Below are 23,195 nucleotides of genomic sequence, written 5' to 3' on the forward strand. Positions count from 1 at the left end.
TTTCTGGCCTTGGCTTAAAATCGCTATCAATTCGTGGCCTGCTTAGGCTCACAGTTGCAAAAGTTTGGGCGCCCCTGGTCAAATGACATGTGTTGTTGATTTTCTAAGTGAAAATAAGTTAACGCTCTACAGAGACACACTTCTGCACATTTCGATGGACAATTACTGTTATTTGCTGAATTAAACACATATTGAAAAAATAAAGCATAAAATGTGGCCTCTGCAAAGATTATAGTAGATTCTACATGTTATGTTTTATTTTTTCCAATATGTTAAATTCAGTAAATAAACAGAAATTGCGCACTAAAACTTTTCTTAATTAAAGAGTTTGATGTTGTATGTAAAGTTTATAACTATTAAATCAAATTTGATTCGATGCACATATCAAATCAAAAACATAAACAGAGGTTCGAAAACGATCATGTAGAGAAGATTTATGCTCCTTCACTTAAAGTTATTAATGAAATGGTCATAAATACACTGCCTGATGCCTGAGACTTTGGCCCAGTCCTATTTCTTATTTTTACCCCTAGCCCTTGTTTTCGAGTGTCAACCTAACTCCTTGGAACTGAGTTACAGGGTAGTGGTTGAGATCTTCCCTCTGAAATGGGACCCTCAAATAAAAAGAGCATCACTTCATTAACAGCTACTAGCGCTGCTCTGTAGGCGACCCTGCCAGTCTGCAGTGACAGAGAGATATTCACCAGCTTCTTGTTCAAATTTTCCCATTCCACCTTAAATGATGCAGCAGTTTTGACACTTGAGGTGTAACAGCAGCACCTTTTAAGGTAGAACTGGAGATTTAGCTAGCTTCTGAGACATCAGCACTACTGGCGATTTTTATGCTTTTTATAAAGAAAAGAACCATAATACATTTAAATGACATTAAACTAAGACAATATGATGGTTATCATAATTTTTTAACAAATTCTCACATTTGTGTGTTTCTTTGCTCTCTTGTTCTCCATCTTGCCGTTTTTTCTTTTTTCCTCATAACTCTCTGTTTGGAGTCTCTGAAAAACCTCCGTTTGGAGGGTCATGTAGCCCCAACACTTCACCCTACCCCTCTATCTCAACAAGAATTGGGACACCCGACCCCTAGACGTGAATGCACAAAACAGAGGGCTAAGGGTTAGGTGGTAGAGACGAGGGGTGAAATGGGATTGGGCCTTTGTTTTATGATAGTTTTGAGAATCCATTCATGGTGGAGGGATACACGCAGGATGTTGTGAGGCAAATTAGTCCCCAAAGAAAACGTATTATTTCCGATTTTCCACTATTTTCCATCATCATCATTCCATATAAACTCAGAAGACTCGTGTAGGTTCACTGGTGGTTCTGGATAGTAAATAAAATGTCTCTATTTGTGTTGTAGTCATGGCGACCCCTGGTTCCTATCATCTGAACCATTTCACACCAAACCACTCTGAATCACTCTGTTTACACCTCACACACAGAACTATGCAGAAATTTTAGTGGAAATCCCTTTTAAGTCTCAAGTTGCGAGTCTCTACTCTGAGGTAAATCTGGAGAGTATTGGGATTTTTTTTCCTTCCTACTGGACACAGTCCAGCTGGACACAGATGAACACTGCGGATATTAATTCAGCACTGCAGGTGTTGATTCAGCACTGGCTTCTGCAATGTGATGATTGTAGTTTTACACTGAAAAAAGCCTGAGATTTAAATCTCACTACAGTTAAAAGACAAAAGGAAAACATTTCACATTACGCATCCCAGCATGTTGGTTTCCTCTGTCTGGACCAGAGCCGATTTCAAAATAGCTGGCAGTCGGTTCTGAGCTCTAACCCTGCGTATCCTCACAATCTGTGGACAGCACAAAAGCTCATGTTTCCCAACCCTGTAGTGCAGCTGACGGGCCTGTACCTCGCTCACGTTTGCTGTGTTCAGGCCTCGGCCTTTCGTCAACACTCACCAGCCTGGACTCGCTGCCTCTGCACATTACAGCTCTCATTGATCAAGATGCAGAGCCTGTGGCCAAGCGTTTTGATTGCATGCAGACCTTAATTCCCTTTTATTTAGGTTACAATTACAATATTAATGTGCAATTGAGCCTTTAAAGCGAGCTAATTTGATGATTTAAGGACTTATCCAGTCGCTTAGGGGGAGAAGAATTTTGCGCACAGATACTTATCTTGATTTTTTCCCTGGACATAGCTGGTTGGGATAGTTCTCCTCGATAAGCCTTGTTTTTACATCTTAACATGGCAGTGTGAGCTTGAGAGAGTCTGAAAACTGAGAATAAACACAATTATGGTCTTGAACTGTGTCAGCCGAAGATGAAATAAACAGATTTTTTGGTTTAAGCTGCTTATTTATTCTCATTAAATGAGATTCTTGTGGACTTGTGTGAAAAAAACACCACTGATCTCCAGTTTGAAAGCAGTGTTTCCTCTGAATGAGCAAAGTGCAGTGTGTGAGTGCAGCAGTGCTGTTCCGCTCATGATTAATCAACTGTGGGGACAACGTTCGCCTGATGTGAAAGGTCACGGTGAGGGCCGTGGAGGGCCCGCAGCCTTGGGGACAGTTTAATTGTTATTTAATACGTGCTGTAAACATTCGTAGCTCAGTCCGTCTGCAAGAACAGCACTGAGCTCAAAGCACTGGATCTAAAACAAGCAGAAAGTCGTGCCAGAAAACACAGCGCGACGGCTTTCTCACGCCAGAGCGTCTCTGAAGACTCCCCGATATGATTGGGATCATCTGAGGAGCACTTTACATGTTCCAGACAGGATCCCCTTTATCAGCCACACATTAGTCTCTCTCTCTCTCTCTCTCTCTCTCTCTTTCTCTCTCTCACTCTCTCGCCGGTCAGCAAGGACGAGCGCTTGTGAATGGAACGGATTTCAACAGCCGTTCACAACAAATAACTCTGCCTCTGTCTTTCATGAGCATCATGGCCTCTGTTGTAAGGGAATTCAATGACGCTCTAGAGATTTAGGAATTTATCTCCCTGAAACCCAGTTATTAATCTTAAAACTGATTATTCACGCTGTAAAAAGTGATGCGCTGAATTTGCTCCTTCAAATGTGTACTTTATTTCCACTGGGAAGAAATATACTCTATCATGCCTTTCAGTTTACTTGTGGCAGTAACTATAATTGGCGATAACTGATAATATTTGGCAATAACTGATATTTTATTCATGTGAAAATAATGCAATGCATGAATGAATTACTCAGCAGCTACTTTTCATTTAATGAATAATTAGTATTAATTATTTAATAACTACTACAAGTTATTCTGTAACTACTCTTCATTTATTAACCAGTATGAATTATTCAGTAACTATTATGAATTATTCAGTAACTACTCTTCATTTATTAACCAGTATGAATTATTCAGTAACTGCTCTTCATTTATTAACCAGTATGAATTAATCAGTAAATATTATGAATTATTCAGTAACTACTCTTCATTTATTAACCAGTATGAATTAATCAGTAAATATTATGAATTATTCAGTAACTACTCTTCATTTATTAACCAGTATGAATTATTCAGCAACTACTTCTCAATTATTAACCACTATGAATTATTCAGTAACTATTATGACTTATTCAGCAACTACTCCTCAATTTTTAACCAGTATGAATTATTCAGCAACTACTCTTCATTTATTAACCAGTATGAATTAATCAGTAACTATTATGAATTATTCAGCAACTACTCCTCAATTTTTAACCAGTATGAATTATTCAGCAACTACTATGAATTATTCAGCAACTACTCTTCATTTATTAACCAGTATGAATTATTCAGTAACTACAATGAATTAGTCAGTAACCAGTATAAATTATTCAGTAACTAGTATGACTGTAATAACTACTACTTTTTAGTTATTTTGTGCCTACTATAAACTATACAGTAACTACTTTTTATTTATTGAATAATTAGTATTTAATATTTAATAACCACAAAAACTTTATTCAGTAACTACTCTTCATTTATTAAGCACTATCAATCACTCAGTAACCATTATGAATTATTTAGTAGCAGTATAAAATATTCAGTAACTATTATAAATTATTCAGTAACCAATATGAATTGTTAAGTAACCAGTATAAATTTTGCAGTTGCTACTTTTTGATTATTCTGTGCCTCCTATAAATGATTCAGTAGCTATTTATCATTTATTGAATTACTAGTATTAATTAAGCAGTAACTACTTTGTATTATCCAGTAAGTACTATTAATTTATTTAGCAACCACTATGAATTATTTAATAACTGCTATTAATTACTGAGTTACTACAATAAGTAATAAACTTCTGTTACTTATTGATCATCTAGAACAAATAGTAACCAGTATGAATTATTTCATAACCAGTAAGACTTTTTTGGTTACTACCCTTTAGTAGTGCCTACTTTAAATTACTCAGTAACTATTTTTCATTTATTGAAGAATTAGTTCTAATTATTCAGTAACTACTGTCAATTTATTGCGAAACCTCTATGAGTTATTCAATAACTGCTATTAATAATTGAGTTACTATAATAACTTCTATTAAATTATTGATCAACTAGTACGAATAGTCTCCATATGAATGATTTAGTAACCAGTATGAGTTGTTCAGTGACTGTTATAGAACTAATGAGTAAGTTCTGGAGTTCTGAGTGAGGATCTGAAAGTGGGTCCACATACAGACCCTTAGAGTTTAAGCTGTTAATGCTCTTTAAAATATTTTTCCATCCACATTCATCATTTTTATCTTGTCTGACGTGTTGTGCTGCTTTTTACAGTTCGGTTTAGGCTGACCGCAGGCCCAGACTGGTCCCTGGGTGACTTTAAAAAGCAGCCCTGCCTGGCTGACTTCAAACACTCCAAACACCCATCAGTCTGCATATGAGAGCAACAATACATCACTATAGTGTGAGATAATTAAGCAGCCCAAATGGCAGGTGTCTGTGCTCCTCAATAAACAGCCTAAACACATTACAGGGCTATAAATAAGGCAGGGTCCGCCGGGGGCCCCGCAGGGTCTCCTTCGCTCCTGCTGGCCATGAACACTCGATCCCGCTCTGAGCGGGGTATCACTTAGCAAGCAGACAAACGACGGAGATTAAAGGAACAGACAGAAGACTCACAGGGGAGGACGTGTGGGAGGGCGCTAACACAATTACACACAACACGCACAATCCTCCAGTTTCAGGCGCTAAAGCCGTGCAGAGGCAGGTCAGCCCCCCCACTCGGCTCGGGATTCCTCACGGCTGACCCGCAGAGGCCGCTGAAATGGATTTATCGGAGGACTTTTGCCCGACTTTCACTGTGATTGGGATTTTCTTGACTACCTTCTCAGTGACTCACCAGAGAGGACGCAGCTGACTGACAGAGCAACAACAGAACACACTGCTGTTTTCACCTGTTCTGCTGTTTTCTTCACGTTTCTGCTTCCTATTTTTAACCTCACAGACCAGCAGGGTCTATAAGTGGGCCAACACATTAATCTCTCCAGCGTGTAACTTAAAATATTCAAATTCGTTTGTAATTTATTGTGCGATTATTATTATTTAATATACATGACAAATACTCCGATCAGACATAACATTATGACCACCTCCTTGTTTCTACGCTCATTGTCCATTTTATCAGCTCCACTTACTATATAGGTGCACTTTGTAGTTCTACAGTTACAGACTGTAGTCCATCTGTTTCTCTGATACTTTGTTACCCTGTTCTTCAGTGGTCAGGACCCCCATGGACCCTCACAGAGCAGGTACTGTTTGGGTGGTGGATCATTCTCAGAGTGTGTTGTGCTGGTCTGAGTGGATCAGACACAGCAGTGCTGCTGGAGTTTTTAAACACTGTGTCCACTCACTGCCCACTCTATTAGACACTCCTACCTTGTCAGTCCACCTTGTAGATGTAAAGTCAGAGACAATAGCTCATCTGCTGCTGCACAGTTTGTGTTGGTCATCCTCTAGTCCTTTATCAGTGGTCACAGGGCGCTGCCCACAGGACGCTGTTGGCTGGATATTTTTGGTTGGTCGACTATTCTCAGTCCAGCAGCGACACTGAGCAACACTGTTTAAAAACTCCAGCAGCACTGCTGTGTCTGATCCACTCAGACCAGCACAACACACACTAACACACCACCACCACATCAGTGTTACTGCAGTGCTGAGAATGACCCACCACCCAAATAGTACCTGCTCTGTGAGGGTCCATGGGGGTCCTGACCACTGAAGAACAGGGTAAAAGGGGGCTAACAAAGTATCAGAGAAACAGATGGACTACAGTCTGTAACTGTAGAACTACAAAGTGCACCTATATAGTAAGTGGAGCTGATAAAATGGACAATGAGCAGTAGAAACAAGGAGGTGGTCATAATGTTATGCCTGATCGGTGTAAATTCGTTTTTATTATTAAATAAACACAAAGTAATAATAACATTCCATTTGAAATATGGAACCAATGAACATCAACAGACTAATTACACCCAGTTAAGCCATTGTGGAAAGGATCAATTAGATCCTCAATCAGCAGAACAGATTTTATGCATGGACAGGGCCAGATGCCGTACAGCTGTGCATGGTTTTGCCTCATGTCTTTATCTGTGGGCCAGTTCTGGTGTGAATGATGTGAGCCAACAAGGCAAGGCAAGGTTCATTTACATAGCACATTTCATACACACAGACAATTCAGTGTGCTTTATATGAATGCAAGCAAAAGGAACATCAAAAGGAAAAAACTGACAAAGTGCTTATAAGCGAAAAACAATGACAGCAAAAAAAAATTAAAAACTTAATTAAAAGAAAGTACATAAAGTAGAATAAAACCATAAAAGGGAATTAAAACAAAGGCCTTAAGTGCAATTAAAACTAGTTTATTAAGGGTAAAGTGAGTAAGAACAGAGTGAAAGTTACAGAGCAGAATCATAAGCACGTGAGAAGAGAAATGTTTTTAACCTGGGTTTAAAAATCATTACATTTGGGGCTCGTCTAAGATCCTCTGGCAGTTAGTGCCAGTTGAATATAGCATAACAGCTCAATGCTGCTTCACCATGCTTAATTTGGACTCTGGGCTCAACTAGCTGTCCTGGATCTAAGAGACCTACTCAGTTTATATTCTTTAAACATATCAGCGATGCATTCTGGGCCAAAACCATTCAGCGATTTATACATTAGCAGCAGTACTGTAACTAACCAGAAGCCAGTGTTAAGATTTTAGAACTGAAGTAATGTGTTTTCTTGGTCCTGGTGTAGTTGGGATGGATTTGGGCCACATTCTGTTTGGGCCACATTCATTAGTTTCTACTCACAGTGTTTGGGCCTCGCCGTATACTGGGCCAGAGCAAACCCAAGGACATGACACACAAGTGGGTCACACAATATATATATATAGATGTAAAGTCAGAGACGATAGCTCATCTGCTGCTGCACAGTTTGTGTTGGTCATCCTATAGTCCTTCATCAGTGGTCACAGGACGCTGCCCACAGGACTCTGTTGGCTGGATATTTTTAGTTGGTGGACTATTCTCAGGCCAGCAGTGACACTGAGGTGTTTAACAACTCCAGCAGCACTGCTGTGTCTGATCCACTCAGACCAGCACAACACACACTAACACACCACCACCACGTCAGTGTTACTGCAGTGCTGAGAATGACCCACCACCTAAATAGTACCTGCTCTGTGAGGGTCCATGGGGGTCCTGACCACTGAAGAACAGGGTAAAAGGGGGCTAACAAAGTATCAGAGAAACAGATGGACTACAGTCTGTAACTGTAGAACTACAAAGTGCACCTATATAGTAAGTGGAGCTGATAAAATGGACAATGAGCGTAGAAACAAGGAGGTGGTCATAATGTTATGCCTGATCGGTGTGTATATACATATATATGATATGACATATAGATACACAGACTACACTGTGCGTCTTCATTGTAAACCACACTGATCTTCCCTAATGCAGTTTAAATGATTATAGAACACAAAAGCCCCCTTAATTGGTGCACACTGCATCATTGCAGTCACTGTTTTGTCTTGTTTATCATTTTTAAAGCATTTAAGTATTAAAATCTTTAAGCACTTTTTCTGTGTTTGAGAGGTTTCAGAGATGGGATGAACTGAAATGCAGGGTTGCAAACAAAAAGAGGCCATCCATCATGTGACCTCCCGCTGTTAGCACACAGTCTCATGAGGGGTGTTTGGCAATAGTTATTATTTATTTTTATTTCTGGTGAATATTTCTTGGTCTGCGTAATAAAGCAGCTTATTGTCATCAGATTTAGCAGATTTAGCAGCAGAGAGGCTAAACAAGCAGGCATGTTCATCTTTCATACAAAGAATTATTATGGAAAAACAACAAAAATGCAAACGCAAACAACACCAGTAGCAATGTTCCTCCATCACATCACCATACACTGTGCTGAAATAATGCAGGAGCACAGACATTAACAGAACAGACCCGAATTCTGTTCTCTTTCGGGGAAAAAGGATGGAAGCCTAGGACGGGATGCTTTGACTTAAAATATGTTTGAACATGACATGCGCCATCATTTGGCCCTGGAGATACATCTCTGCAAAAGTAAACATTTTAATCCCATTTGATGATCCGCCAGGCCTGGGGTGAACAGCCCAGCGTTATTTATAGCTAATTCCATATTTATGGAGGTGTCGTTTTAAACCCACATATGTCTGTTTTTTCGAAAGACCCTGTGGTCCTGTGGTTTATGTATCACAGTCTGGGGGGCTTTGAGAGCCAATTTATGACTAACGCTCAGCATCTCCACGACTCCATTCAGGAAAAAAGAAACTCCTAGAAATAAAAATATACATATTAGTTCACATTTCAAATAATTTCCTGTTCATTATCTTTTGCCTGTGTAGATTACAATTCGCCCATGCAGGCTTCTACAGTTTACCTCACATACAATCTCCTCATCTCCTCTGCTCAAGTTTATTGCGATAGATATACTTCCTGTTTATTTCTACGTCTCTGTAATAAATCAGCTTATCATTTGTCATATGTAGAAACAGAGATGCTCTACTGTTTATTTCTCCAGTCGTTTAATTTGGCTGTTAATCAAGGCCACAGCAGCTGACGGGTCCGGAAGGTGGGCAGGCAGTCCTGTGCAAAAGTTTTGGCACCCCACCCCACATGACTAGATGTGTTGATTTTCTACGCGCCACAAAACGACAGGGAACCATTTTTAATGCACAAATACTGTTTGTTTTCTGAATCTAACATACTGGAAGAAAATAAAACACATAAAATGTGGCATGTGAAAGGGGTTTTTTGATTATGCTAAATACTGCAAAAAAAAGAACGAAAAAAAGACAGAAATTTGCGCACTATTGTGCAAAAGTGCGTAAAAAAAGCCAATTTGAAAATCCACATTCAACCAGGGAGCCAAAGGCCTCAAATGGATAGACGCTCAAAAGTGCAGCTCCACTTTTTAGTTTCTCCACAGGAAATGTCGTGTCTCTTGTTGTCGGGTTGCCAGGTCCTCTCCCTTTGATCACTGACAGGATGGCGGGGGATTTTTATTTCCTCCTCCACGTTTTAGCGCTCAAACATTTCAGCCTCGAAGCAGCAGCAGCAGCACACAAGCCCTGAATTAAGCCTTTACCACTTCCCCATCAATTAGGCTGCATGAGGTTGATGATGTCATCACTCTTGAGCCAAGACCAGCATGCTTTTCCAAGTAGAAACATGAACCAAGGCTGCATTCAGACAAATGCTCAACATTCTGCAAAGAGTGTTTAACCCTGCAGAGCTGCTTCCTGAGGTGACGTGTGGCTATTATTGCAATTTAAATGAGGACAAAACTCACCTCTGTGCTAAAGCTGCTAGCATCCCTATAGGATTCTGGTAGTATGTTAGCATTAAGCGCATTTTTTGGCCGTTCTGGGTTAAACACAGACATTTGGAGCTATAAAAGAACTTCCATGTTTTACTTCAAGCCTGTGACAGACACATTAGTCAGTTTCACAGTGGCTCTTTCAGTAGTGAGCTCTGGTGTAGAGCTGCCACCGCTGTTTTCCATTTCTAACAACCCACTGATTAGACTGTCGCTTGTGTTCAGTTAGTGAGTGTGTTTACATGCACTTAATAATCCGATAACTGCAGAAAATCAGATTTTGTCAGTGATCTGATCAACACGTTTATGTGCACTTGAGTAATCAGATAATGGGGAAACTCCAGGTCTACATGAGTCAGACAGTAATCGGATTTCTGCTTTACAACCAGCCAATAAACTCACAGAAGAAGACATAACGTAATGTAAAACTCAAACTTCATGCTGCAGCTTTTTTTTAAAAAACATCGCGCCACTTTACCTGAAAATATGAACAAACATCATCTAGAAGATGAAGAATATTTAAATCCTTCAATTCATCAAGCATGTAGTTGGTTTCAGTGTCGCTCCAAAAGTGTTTTGCTGCGATGCTGCTCGCTTATTTCCGGTACCGCCGTCTGTTTTTGCATATGCTCAGACTGAGAAATCAGAAAGAAATCAGAGTAAGAGTTTACATGCACTGATAAATCTGATTACTGAGCTAAAATCCAGCCTCTTTATCGGATTTCTTAATCAGATTTCTAGACCTTGCTCCGATCTGTGAAATCAGATTGTGCTGTTTACATGACCATTTGAATAATCGGATAACTGCAGAAATCCAAATGTGATCGGATTATTGAGGGCATGTAAACACACTCGGTATTGTCTCTAGAACTTCCAGAAGGCCCAGAGTGACGGTTTTCTCACAGAAATTTGTCCCACCTATTAGAAATACCTATTTCTAACACCTATTAGAAGTCAAATCAGTATTGGTTGATTCCTCTGACACTTTCTCAGCCCCTGAACTCCTAACCAATAGGAGAGCTCGCTTAGCTACGTCTACACTTACCTACACACTTCTGTAACCTAAGAATAGCTCAGCCAGTTTACAGTGAAGTCCCTGTAGTAACTAAACAATAAGCATTAGTATGTAATAAGCCTGAGATTTTAAGGGGTTAATAAGAGGAACCACAAAATTCAGTTCGATGCGCACTAAAAAAAATTCCACGCCAACTCACTGAGGGCCTGTCTGGTCACGTCACTGACTTCCATAAAAAAAAAAAAAACAAGCAAAATTTTAGTTTAAACACTCCAATTAGACTTTTAGCTCCGATTTCCTAAAGTTTGCCTTATTAGGGAATAAAATACTTAAAATAACTCAAAAAGTGTTTACAGAGGAACTGAACTGAGCTGAAATATTAACTGGGCATAATTACAACAAAAAGATTAATAGTTTACTTTAAATCAGCTACTTTTGTGCTTCATACCTTCAGTAGGTTCAGTTATTGGAGGATGTGTTGTATTTTTTTTTGATTTTGCAATATTTCATCTTTGAATTTTAATCTCTCGGAGGGTATTTTGTAGTATTCCCACATTTCCAGCAAATCTATACATTATTCATTTCTGGATGCAATATTTAAGGCTATAGAATGAGCCTCGCAACTGAAAATCCACTGTGTAGCCCTTTTAGGCCCTATTCGCTTACAAATACACTGTAGGTTATTTTGTCTGTATTGATTTATTTTGTGTATTATTTATTTCTTTCATTATATAGATACATTTAAATATTATATTTAATCAAATCTTCATTCAGGTTTTATTGGGTGTAACATTTAATACACTTTTTCTACACAACTATTTTGCATCCTTTTACAAATAAACCGACTGGGGCGGGGCGGGGCTGCCCAGCAGGTCACTCAGAGCTCCCGAATGTTCAGAAGTGACTGACGGATCTGAATCATGCACCATTTTTTTTCATTGTACAGGAATGTATATTGTAAATCTGGTATGTGAGGTCATTAAGGTTGGGGACAGGTCAGCGCAGATGAGAGGCCTGTGTGCATGACGTCATCACGAGGGGGTGGAAATTGTTCCATTATTGAACAGCTAAAAATAAAACTCCAGATGGCCCCTTTATAAATCGATTGGGAGTCCCGATAACAGAGAACGCACTTATCCGCTTCTCTAACTCACCAAATATGATTCTCTCAGTCAAGCTGGGGAACGAACTCCGTCCAGTTCCTTATGAAGATTTTACTGAGCAGGTGTGGGAGGTTAAGTGAATTTTGAAATTCTGCCACATTTCCCTGCTACGAATACAAATATGCAATTACTCTGCAAATGTATTCAACACATCATTCAACATGTCATAAAATGAAATGAAATTAATATCCAGAATGCCTTTGTATTTAAAAAGCGATCAAGAAATGACCAAAAACAGATAATTACAGTGTATTATTCATCCTTTAATAATGTTCCCCAAAACCACTGATTATATTATATAAGCTGAAATACCTTCTGTTGTCCTGCATAGAGGTTTTAACTCTACACTGTATATGGAGCTCTACTGTAGTTAATAGTCAATTGCTATAGTTCAATTTGTGACTAAAACATTTTGAACTGCTGCTGAACTAAAAATCAACAGGACACAAAACTATGAAGCTTACAGTGCAACTGTAACAGGATATCAACACACATGGACATCTTCACTTTAGTCCTCTGAGTTCTAGCTATTAACCAGGTAAGTGTGAGGTACAAACTCTAAAGCACTACTCTTAAAAAAAGATGGTTCTTCAAGGATTCTATAGTCAAGAAAACGGTTCTATATGGAGCCATGAACACTCAAAGAACCCTTTGCATGATTGAGTTCTTCGCATCATGAAATGGTTCTTCAGATTAAAGGAGAATGTGCTGTAGATGGTTCTATACAGAACCCTTTTTGAAAAGGGTCCCACTATTTTTACAAGCCAAAGAACCCCTTTTTGCTAAGAGTGTAGAGAATTAGTTTGGGCACCATCATGGTAAATTCCAAGGCAGTCTAAATGAATTACGCTGAAATGCCCAACAGGTTCTAGATATTAAACGTGTACATGTGTGGCACAAACTCCACAGTGCTAATTATTTTAGGTAAACAGAAGCAGGCAGTTATACGATGTACTGAGAATGTACACAAATAAAGCAGAGTTTTATATAGTATGTAGAGGAAAGTGATTATTACTGTGTATTGGGTTCTAGACGTGTGTATTTGTGTCGTCATTTCATGCCATGTAACTATTCACTACTTTGAGGACTTTCTGATTTACTTTACTGCTTAAACATGACATTACAGTGAAACTCAGTGCAAGTTTGTACCACTTAAAATATATTTGAGATTCTTCACTGTCCTTTATCAATTCCACCAATTTTCTGCAGAATTAAACGGTTAAGCTGTAAACAGAGTCGTTCAGAGTGGTTTGGTGTGAAACGCTCTGAGAAACTTGAGAATCAGAACTGTTCACAGTGGTGGTGAAAGGAACCAGACGTCCACCTCTAAAAGCTCCCTCAGAAAGTTATTGCATGAAATGCTTATGAATTCACTGCCTGACATCTGACACGCTGTTTTATGATGGTTTTGTGAGATTTTGCCCTGAAACATACATACATACATCATCTAAACCGCTTATCTTTCTGGGTCGCGGTGGGATGCTGGAGCCTATCCCAGCTGTCATTGGGCGGAAGGCAGGATACACCCTGGACAGGTCACCAGTCCATCGCAGGGCAGACAGACAGACATACACAGTCACACACACACAATCACACCTAGGGGCAATTCAGCATGTCCAGTTGGCCTGACTGCATGTTTTTGGACTGTGGGACGAAACCGGAGTACCCGGAGGAAACCCACGCAGACACGGGGAGAACAGGCAAACTCCACACAGAAACGACCCTGGTCACCCAGCCGGGACTCGAACCCAGGCCATTCTTGCTGTGAGGCAACAGTGCTACCCACTGCGCCACCGTGCCGCCCCTGCCCTGAAACATGTATTTCTTATTTCAACGACCATTAAGTACAACTTATTCTTTTTTGGGAAAAAACATTTAAATGATAAAATAATCCACTTGCCTAAAGAGGGAACTGAAGGGAAAATAGGTGGAAAAAATAGTTTCCACAGAAAAAAAAAGGTTCCAAAACTGGAGTTTACACAAAATGCTTAAACGCCACAGAGAATATCGGACTCCTTACAAGGATACCATGAAATGAATATGTTTTTGCTGTTGGGTAAAACTGTCCCTGTGTAGGTTCACTGGAGGTTCTGGATAGTAAATAAAATGTCTATATTTGTGTTGTAGTCATGGCGACCCCTGGTTCCTATCACCACCACTGTAAAGAGATCTGAACCACTTCACACCAAACCACTCTGAACCACTCTGTTTACATCTCACACACTGAATTATACAGACATTTTTTCCTTTAATAGCAAAAACCTTTTGAGCATTTCAGTGTAATTTAGTTAGACTAACCTGCAACTTCTCATGTTACCCAAAATGATGATCTAGTATTTTGGAGTTTGTTCTTACCTCACACTCACCTGGTTAGAACCTGAAGGCTGTAAAAGACAGCTTTATGCATATTTTATCAGTTGGCTAGATAACGTAAACCAATCTCACCCAGAAATATCTTTTATCTTCTATTGAACAGTCGTAACAATTCATTATCTGGCTAACAGTGAAATTTCACAGGAAGTATCCGCAAAAAGGGACGCTGTGCAAACAAAGGAATGTAATGCAAACAATGAAAAGTGAATAGACATGAAGTATAACTGAATACAACTGACCTGACTGCGAATATACTGCTTTTAAAAGCAACTCCAAAAGGCATGAGTACAAAAAAACATTTGTTTAATAAATAAGCAGTAAAAAAACTCAACAATGTGTACGTGTGTATGGCAAAAATAATAAAGAAGGCCAAGAACAAAAAAGAGAGGCAACAAAAAGCAGCATACAATGAAGGTCTAGTTATACATCCGCAAAAAACAAAGCACATAAAAATGCATAAACAGCACAGAAATCAAACGATACATTCATCAATGGTTAGTGTTCAGCTTCAGCCATAACAGCAGCGTCGTTGTGGATTAATGACCGTTATTCTGTTCGATCAAAGAATTGGCTCACTTTCGTTCCAGCTCACGGCGGCATCTGCCCATCTGGAAAGCACACAGAAAAAAAAAAACAACACATTGACAGACTTTTACTTTGCTTTTTGGGTTTAATTCTGAAGATGCCCCAACTAGTTCACAGCCAAGGGGTCACACATGTTGTTCAGCAGCTCTGACAAAGTCAGGAGGTTTTCTTAGCAATGAATGACCAGTGATACTTCATTAAAGGCGGTCATTACAATGCACTCATTTTAAGTTTTATCAAGACAGTAACTGGTAATGAATTAGCTGCCTATTACTATTACTTCACTAAGTGATAACAGTGAATTAAGCATTTTCCAGATCATAATAATGTGTATATCTGTATGAACTAGTGCTTCACTAAGACAATCTGACTTTATCTAATGTTTGAAGTACAGAGGCTGTTAATCAGCACAGTTCATAAAGACTCCTTACTCACATGAGGCCTGTCCAGCAGACATTCACACCATCTTATGAGTGAATGTAACTAGAAAGCCTTTAGAAAACAGGGTCAGTTTGTCTTTATTCAGAGCTGACTGATGATCTCTAAAGCATTGATATGAATCAATTAGTGATTTACTGACGTATTTGCGGAGATATTGGTACGAATCAATAGAAAAGCCCATTACAAACTATTCAATACAGACACAATGCTCAGATGTGGGTTGTGAACAAGATTATAATGTACACAAATAAAAGTCCTCTAGAAAATGCTGGAAAAAAAAGGCCCATATCCTACATCCTCCTTGTATTTTATTATGCCCCCTGAGATCCACCTTCATTATCCCTTAGAATTAAACAGGCTGTTTTTTTGTCACTGACCAATATATGTGAATAACCTCCGTTCTGATTGGCTGCTCTTCTTTATAACTTCAATGCGTATGGGCCGAGTTCAACTGCAGAAGTGCTGAATAGACAGATATATGTAAATGTGATGGTTTTTGTGACATCACAAAAACAGTGAATTCAAAACGGCCTATTTTTGCAGCTTAATCTCCACATATAGACCATATACACTTCAGAGTGAACAGTATATTTTTGAAAATTCAATATGTTTGCATACTACATTAAAGTCTTTTATTAAAGAAAAAGTGAGGAAAATCGGGTTGTCCATGATATGGACCCTTTAATCCACCCTAGTGATCTCTTAACAAAGTAGTACTGGGCAGACGGTTCATTGGCAGCTATTAGCTTAATATGTTTTAAGTAGGGGCGGCACGGTGGCGCAGTGGGTAGCGCTGTCGCCTCACAGCAAGAATGGCTGGGTTCGATTCCCAGCCGGGTGACCAGGGTCATTTCTGTGTGGAGTTTGCATGTTCTCCCCGTGTCTGCGTGGGTTTCCTCCGGGTACTCCGGTTTCGTCCCACAGTCCAAAAACATGCAGTCAGGCTGATTGGACATGCTAAATTGCCCCTAGGTGTGAGTGTGTGTGTGGATGTGTATGTCTGTCTGTCTGCCCTGCGATGGACTGGTGACCTGTCCAGGGTGTATCCTGCCTTCCGCCCAATGACAGCTGGGATAGGCTCCAGCACCCCACCGTGACCCAGAAGGATAAGCGGTTTAGATTATGTATGTATGTATGTTTTAAGTAGGGCATTACAACAGCCTTATAATTGCCACCTAAAATAAAATGTTACCAAAAGACCAAACGCGTATTGCTTGGATGCCTTGACCCATAGTGTGAAGTGACGCCTAAAAATTTTAAAGGACCACTCACTCCAAGTCAGGTCTGAATAGCCAGGCATCTTCACAATGTTATTACCATCCATTATAAGTGCTGAGTTTGACACCAAACAACAAACATTTTACTCATTAAAAGGGCTGTTTGGTTATTTTGTTGATGAAATCAGCTTCTTTAAGGATTACTTCAGTGCTTAATTGCACACACAAAGCTTACATAATCTAGAACCCATGTGTCAAATACATGGCCTGCAGGCCAAGTCAGGCCCGCGGCACAACCCTATTCTGCCCGCAAAATTATTTCAGTTTTCTATTAGTATTAGCCTACTTCACCATGAGCTGCACTACAGTTCCCAGCATGAACTGCAACATAATGTGTGCTCCCACCCCCTCCCCAATAACGATCTACAGGAGTGCACCACAAAAAAAGTTGCCAGGTGTCCAGTTCAAGCGAATGGGCAGTTTAAAAAAAATCTGCTGTACATTGGGGACATTTAAAGAAGTTAAACAGTGATCTGCAGATAATGTAGTCTATGGTTTTATATAAGACAATTTTTTATTTAAAATTCATTTTGAATCTTTCAAGTATTCAGTGCCTATTTTTTGTTGTAGTTTTGGCATATTATGAAAAAACAATGGATCAGTGGGGTCCTGACCAATTGTTAAGTAAAAATAAAATAAAAACACAGCTGGCCTTCAGATTTGTTGAGATTTTTTAATATGGACCTTTCAGTGGTTGAGTTTGACACCACTGATCTACTATATAAACCAGCAGAATGGGACGCTCTGGAGCAGCAGCACATGAGCCAAAGCGTGGGCTAGAGGGGTATAAAGCCCCCCCAGCATTGGACTGTGGAGCATTGGACCTTTGGCTGATGACACTCATCACTGAATCAGCTAGTGTTTGGTGTTGATTATTAGGAGCCACTGACGTTAACTGATTAACAGACTGACCTGGTCCTGATGCAGAGCTCTAAAGGGGGTATGAGGTCTGTATCCATGTTCTCAGAATCAGAGGGCTTCACAGCAGAGCCTGGATCTGAACAAACACGGAAGAAAACATACATCATTCCTTTATCGTTATCATCACAGAAGCACAGAATTGTGTAATATGCAAATAAGCCTCCTACCAATCACTGAATGTTTTACAGTGCGCTGTGAGATTTCTGACTATTCACAGTGGTTCTTTGCGTGTTTGATGAATGTATGATGTTCAAATGATCCACAACATCTCAATAATTTCAGTTAAAAATGCAGGCAAACCAGGTCACATTAAGGGTGTGTTTGAAATGTATTTAAAGAAGTGTGGAAGTGTGTTTCCTTCACTTCCAATCAAAATGACCATTAAGTACAATTTATCATTTTTTTGGAAAAAAGATTTTAATAATAAAATAATCAACTTGCCTAAAGAAGAAACTGAAGGGAAAATAAGTGGAAAAAATAGTTTCCACAGAAAAAAAAAGTTTCCAAAACTGGAGTTTACACAAAATGCTTAAAAGCCACAGAGAATATCGGACTCCTAACAACCACCTGCAAGACCTGGTAGACACCAAAACTGCCCCCATCAGATAAACAGCACTTAAAGCTTTCATCTTTGAGAGAGAGGAGAAAATCAAGCTGCTTCAGATCTGAAAACATCCACAGGTGTTTCTATCCATCCTTCCACTGTGAGAAGACGACTCAGCGCTGTGGGTCTGAAAGGATGTGTAGCTGTTCAAGAAGAACCTCACTGAGAAAAGGAGACGGACACACCAAACAAAGAAGCTGAACGATGGACTGACCACCCCAGAGTCCAGACCTCAACACCACTGAATGTGTTTGATTACTTCAGAAAATGATCAACCAGCTTCTAAGACTAAACTTTAAGGACTGGGAAAAACAGTCATGCAGATTTGTTGGAGATTTTAGGTCATTTTCTGCTAAATACACAGCACTGTGTAAAAGTCAGAGACCATGTTATTTGATTAAAAAACAGCCATAAATCATTTTTCAGTGTCAGGAAACATATGTGCAACAGAAAATCACGCAGAAGCCTTTTCAGTATATGGTCTCTCTCATCTCTTTTCCTTTATTGCAGCTTTCATTCTTCTCAGGAGACTCACTCAAAGAAATCTGCAGGGATATTTTTCCACACGTTCTAAGTTTAGTTTCAGAACAAGGTGGCATTTTCTGTAAACAGTGATGTTGAGGTCTGGTTTGATTTGTCTATTTCCTTTTCTCAGTGAGGTTCTTCTTGAACAGCTACACATCCTTTCAGATCCATAGCGCTGAGTTGTCTTCTCACAGTGGAAGGATGGACAGAACCACCTTTGTTTTTGCATAGTTGTGCTGTATATTTCTGCTTTTTTCATGACACTTAAAAAACAAATAACTGAAAGTTGGTCTTTGATTTTTGGACAATACTGCACTGCAAAAAATGGTCTCTTGGCAAGTGAAACAATCTTAAATCTAGTCGATATATAATTTTTTCCCCATTTTGAGATAGTTGTGCACTTATTATTAGATTATCTATTTTATTTCCAGATTGTTTTTACTTGTTTTAGGTCATTTTATTAAGTAAAATTATTTTACTATACTGGCAGATAATTTGGCTGGTTTCAAGCTCATTTCTTAAAACAAGCAAAATTATCTGCCAACATAGTGAGATCACTTGATAAAATTACTTAAAGCAAGTAAAAAATGCCTAGAAATAAGTTAAATAATCTAAAATTAAGCTTACAATAATCTCAGCAGGAGAAACATTAGAATTGTTTGCCTATATTAAAAATAATTTGACCTGACAAGATATCATTTTTTGCAGTGTGTTTAGCTGCTGTGATCTGGTGGTCAGATGGGTCTGCTGGAGCTCAGTGTACCGAACCCAAACAGCTGTGAACACGTCAGGAGCAACACATCCAGTTTGAAACATTTTAATCCTTCTTCTATTCTGAATCAGGAGTCTTAGAAAAGCACATATAAAGAACCATGCAGTGCTGAGAATCAGAGCAACCCAAACTCACAGACTGTTAATCTGATTGGTTCTTGCTGGTTCGCCAGACCGTCATAGTAATACAGGTCAAACTCCCTGGGGCTCCACGGGCTGGATGCCAGGTCCTCATACAGCGAGAACAGCACACTGAAATGGCTCTCACTGCACACCACCCACAGCGGAAACCTGGGGGTCTTCAGGTAAGAGCCCACCTGGAGGAAAATCAGCAAATCACACTCAACATGCTCCTTTTGTTGGTGGTACACCTCAAACAGTGGCGCAGGATTCTTACTTTGCATATGTTGTAATGCTCAAACAAAGAGAGCAGTCCAATGTTACAGCGCTCTTTGATCCCCTTCAGGAGGGTGAAGTTCCCATTTCCTGAGTCCAGCTTCATTTCATCATCAAAGACGTTTGAAACTGCCCGTCCACACAGCAACAGGTTCACCAGTTCCTTTGAAAAAAAGGAGAAGAATTAAGAAATGACACATTAACAGCTTTATATAATACAGGGTGATTCAAAAAGATTCATCTGATTTCAAAGCGCTATGTTTTTACAACCGTGAGGCATCTAGGAACCAATCACATACCAATTGAAAGAGGGGGTCATAGAGTTTCTGACTGTCAGTGGAAGATGGCTCCCTTCAGTCTGAGAGGAGATGAGACCCCTTAGCAGAAAGCATTCTGCGTTCTCCACTTCAATAAGAGTGAATCCGTCATAACTGTGCAGCGTGATTTTCGTGGGCAGTGAAGCTCCAACAGCTCAGAGCGTTCGTCGTTGGTTCCACAACACTGGATGATCTCCGAAATCACACTGAAAGAGCCGTGAGTGCAGCGACACCCAACATGCTCAATCCAGTATGGGATGAGTTTGACTATGGCGTTGATGTTGTCTGTACAGCTGGAGGAGGTTCATACTGAGACCTTGTACAATTACATAATAAACTTTATGCTCACTTTTATTATTTACAGTTTACTGTATTGATCTGTAATGATTTACATTTTGAAATCAGATGAATCTTTTTGAACCACCCTGTATATATCCTCATTACAATGCATACACAGCAAGGTCTTCTAAGTGATGATTTTAGTGAAAATACACATCCTCTACAGAGAACACACTTAGATATGGCACAATTTCTATTTATTTGTTAAATTTAACATATGGGAAATTATAACATTAAATGGGCCATTTCTTATGCACAGGCCACATTTAATGTTTTATTTTTTTTCCAAACATTAATGTGCAGAAGTGTGTTCTCTGTATGTGTTAACTTATTTTCACTAAGAAAATCAACAAAACATGGAATTTGAAATGCAAATGTAAATAAACTGAACATTTCCAAAGTTTAAATAACTGAGAAGCGAAACTGATCACTTACAGATATATTCACTCAGACTGAACTACCATTCATTGTTTTCCAAACACAGATTAGGTCTAGTCTAAGGTATTACACTGTCAGGCTGCCTTACTCGAATCTGAATGTGTCCTGAAAAACATGCACCATATGCCCTACAGAGAGAAACAGAAAAGAAAAGCTATACAGGCACTGAACACTGGAGATTTTACAGTAAATGTAGAAGGACAAAGGCTGTGCCCAAAACGGAGACCTACTTGTTAGTATTGTACTAGTGCTCAGAACCACTGACCATTTGTGTTTGCACACAGAGGAACCCGACCTCTGCATTTAACGCATCCGTGCAGTGATACACCCGCACACACTAGGGGGCAGTGAGCGCACTTGGCCCGAGCGGTGGGCAGCCCTATCCGCAGCGCCCGGGGAGCAGTTGAGGGTTATGTGCCTTGCTCAAGGGCACTTCAGTCATGTCCTGTCAGCTCAAGGGATCGAACTGGCGACCTTCCGGGCACAAGCCCACAACTGCCCCTCTATATAAAGGTAAACTATTTAGTTTTCTAAATAGCAGCAAAAACACATAAATCAAAATATGAATTTGGACAATTTATTCATGGACAGCCTGTGTCATTAATCACAAACAAATCGACATCAGTTGCTCAAGTGACATTGAAGTTGGCTTCTTATTCACAGCCATAGATACTAGAAAGCAGGTAAGAAGAAAATGACCAAATTTGACCAGGCTACTCATTTAATTCTTGGTCCATGACTTTATTAATCTACAGTCAGCATTCAGTGTTGCTGTATGATGAGCAGTAGGACGTAAATACATTAAGGTCTTTGTTTTCAACTGTGCATAGTTGCTCTTTTCTCAACACTGAGCCAACAGTCTAATAAGTTTCATATTTAGTGGCTTTGCAGCCGAGTAACATTTCTTCTGTCTGTTGCAAAGTACGAAGAGGTTTTGCTCCACATTCAGTTTACATGTTCAACAGAAGTTATGAGTACGCTGTCGGTGGCTGTAGTGCCTCAAAATCACTCTGAAATTCCAGTTTTACTACTCAGATGCAAAGAGAAAATGGTCACATGATAGTGCCCTAAAATAGGAATCCAGTTTGACCACAGCCAAAGAATTAAAATAAGGACGAGAGGAATTAAAGGGGAATTAAATTTCTGTCTAATTAAGTCATTAAGATGTAAACAAAGTTGTTGCTCTGTTCTAGAGAAACGTAGGCTCACACTACCAGGTTGAATTGGCACAAATCCGATTTTTTACCCTAATGTAACTCAGATCTGATGTTTTCAGGGCTGTGTGGACACAAATCTGACCCTTTCAAATCCGACCTGAGTCACTTTCATATGTGGTCCTAGACCACATATGTATCCGATCCGTGGCCATGCGACCTTAATGTGACGCTCAGATCGGAATTCATGTGCTTTTTTCCACTGCGCCATCATTCAGCATTACCATGGCAGCAGCGCCAAACAGAAGTTAAAGCCTGTAAACGGTGGAAAAGCAGCTCATCTCACCTTTTTCTCCTTCGTCTCGCTCTAATAATGAAGCTGAGAGCTGATCAGAGTTAATTATCTTCTCAGCGAAGCTCGTTCTGCTCGTTAGTTTGTGCTGATGATGAACGTGATTCATTCACGTGACGTTACTGAGTAGGATGAGCGCATGAGGGTCATTTCAGGACACCGGTTCGTCACATTAATGACAGATTTGAGTCACTTACCTAAACGAGTGGGAACCATCGTCAGAGAGATCAGATTTGAGCAAGAAATCGGATTTGAGCAATGAGGCTTGAAATGTGAACGTAGCATTACTGAGTTTGTTTTTCCACAGTGGTGGTGATAGGAACCAGACATCCACCTCCAAAAGCTCCCTCACAGAGAGTTATTGCATGAAGTGGTTATGAATTCATTGCCTGGTGTCTGAGACACTGTTTTACAATAATTTTGAGATAAACATAAAATATATTTTTGTGTTTTTTTTTAATACATTCATGGCAGAGAGGTATGTGCAAAGCATTTTAAGGCAAAGTAGTATCTAACAAAAATACACTGTTCATAGGTTCACTGGTGGTTTTGGATAGTAAATAAAATGGCTATATATATATATGTTGTAGTCATGGGGATCCCTGGTTCCTATCACTACCACTGTAAAGAAATGTGAACCATTTCACACCAAACCACTCTGAATCACTCTTATATCTCAAACACTAAATAAAGAAATCTTT

General features: G+C 39.5%; 1 protein-coding gene across 1 annotated transcript in view; it reads right to left on the reverse strand.

The window, feature by feature from the left end:
* Positions 1 to 14,666: 14,666 nt before the first annotated feature.
* Positions 14,667 to 23,195, reverse strand: part of mindy4 (MINDY lysine 48 deubiquitinase 4) — a 33,670-nt gene continuing 25,141 nt past the window's right edge. The window contains 4 exon segments of the mRNA XM_036579582.1: positions 14,667 to 14,982; positions 17,590 to 17,674; positions 19,635 to 19,815; positions 19,896 to 20,057. Of these exon segments, the coding sequence (XP_036435475.1) occupies positions 14,934 to 14,982; positions 17,590 to 17,674; positions 19,635 to 19,815; positions 19,896 to 20,057 (477 nt within the window). The 3' untranslated portion in view covers positions 14,667 to 14,933.

Source organism: Colossoma macropomum, unplaced genomic scaffold (genome assembly GCF_904425465.1).
Source record: "Colossoma macropomum unplaced genomic scaffold, Colossoma_macropomum, whole genome shotgun sequence".
In the NCBI taxonomy this organism is placed as follows: domain Eukaryota; kingdom Metazoa; phylum Chordata; class Actinopteri; order Characiformes; family Serrasalmidae; genus Colossoma; species Colossoma macropomum.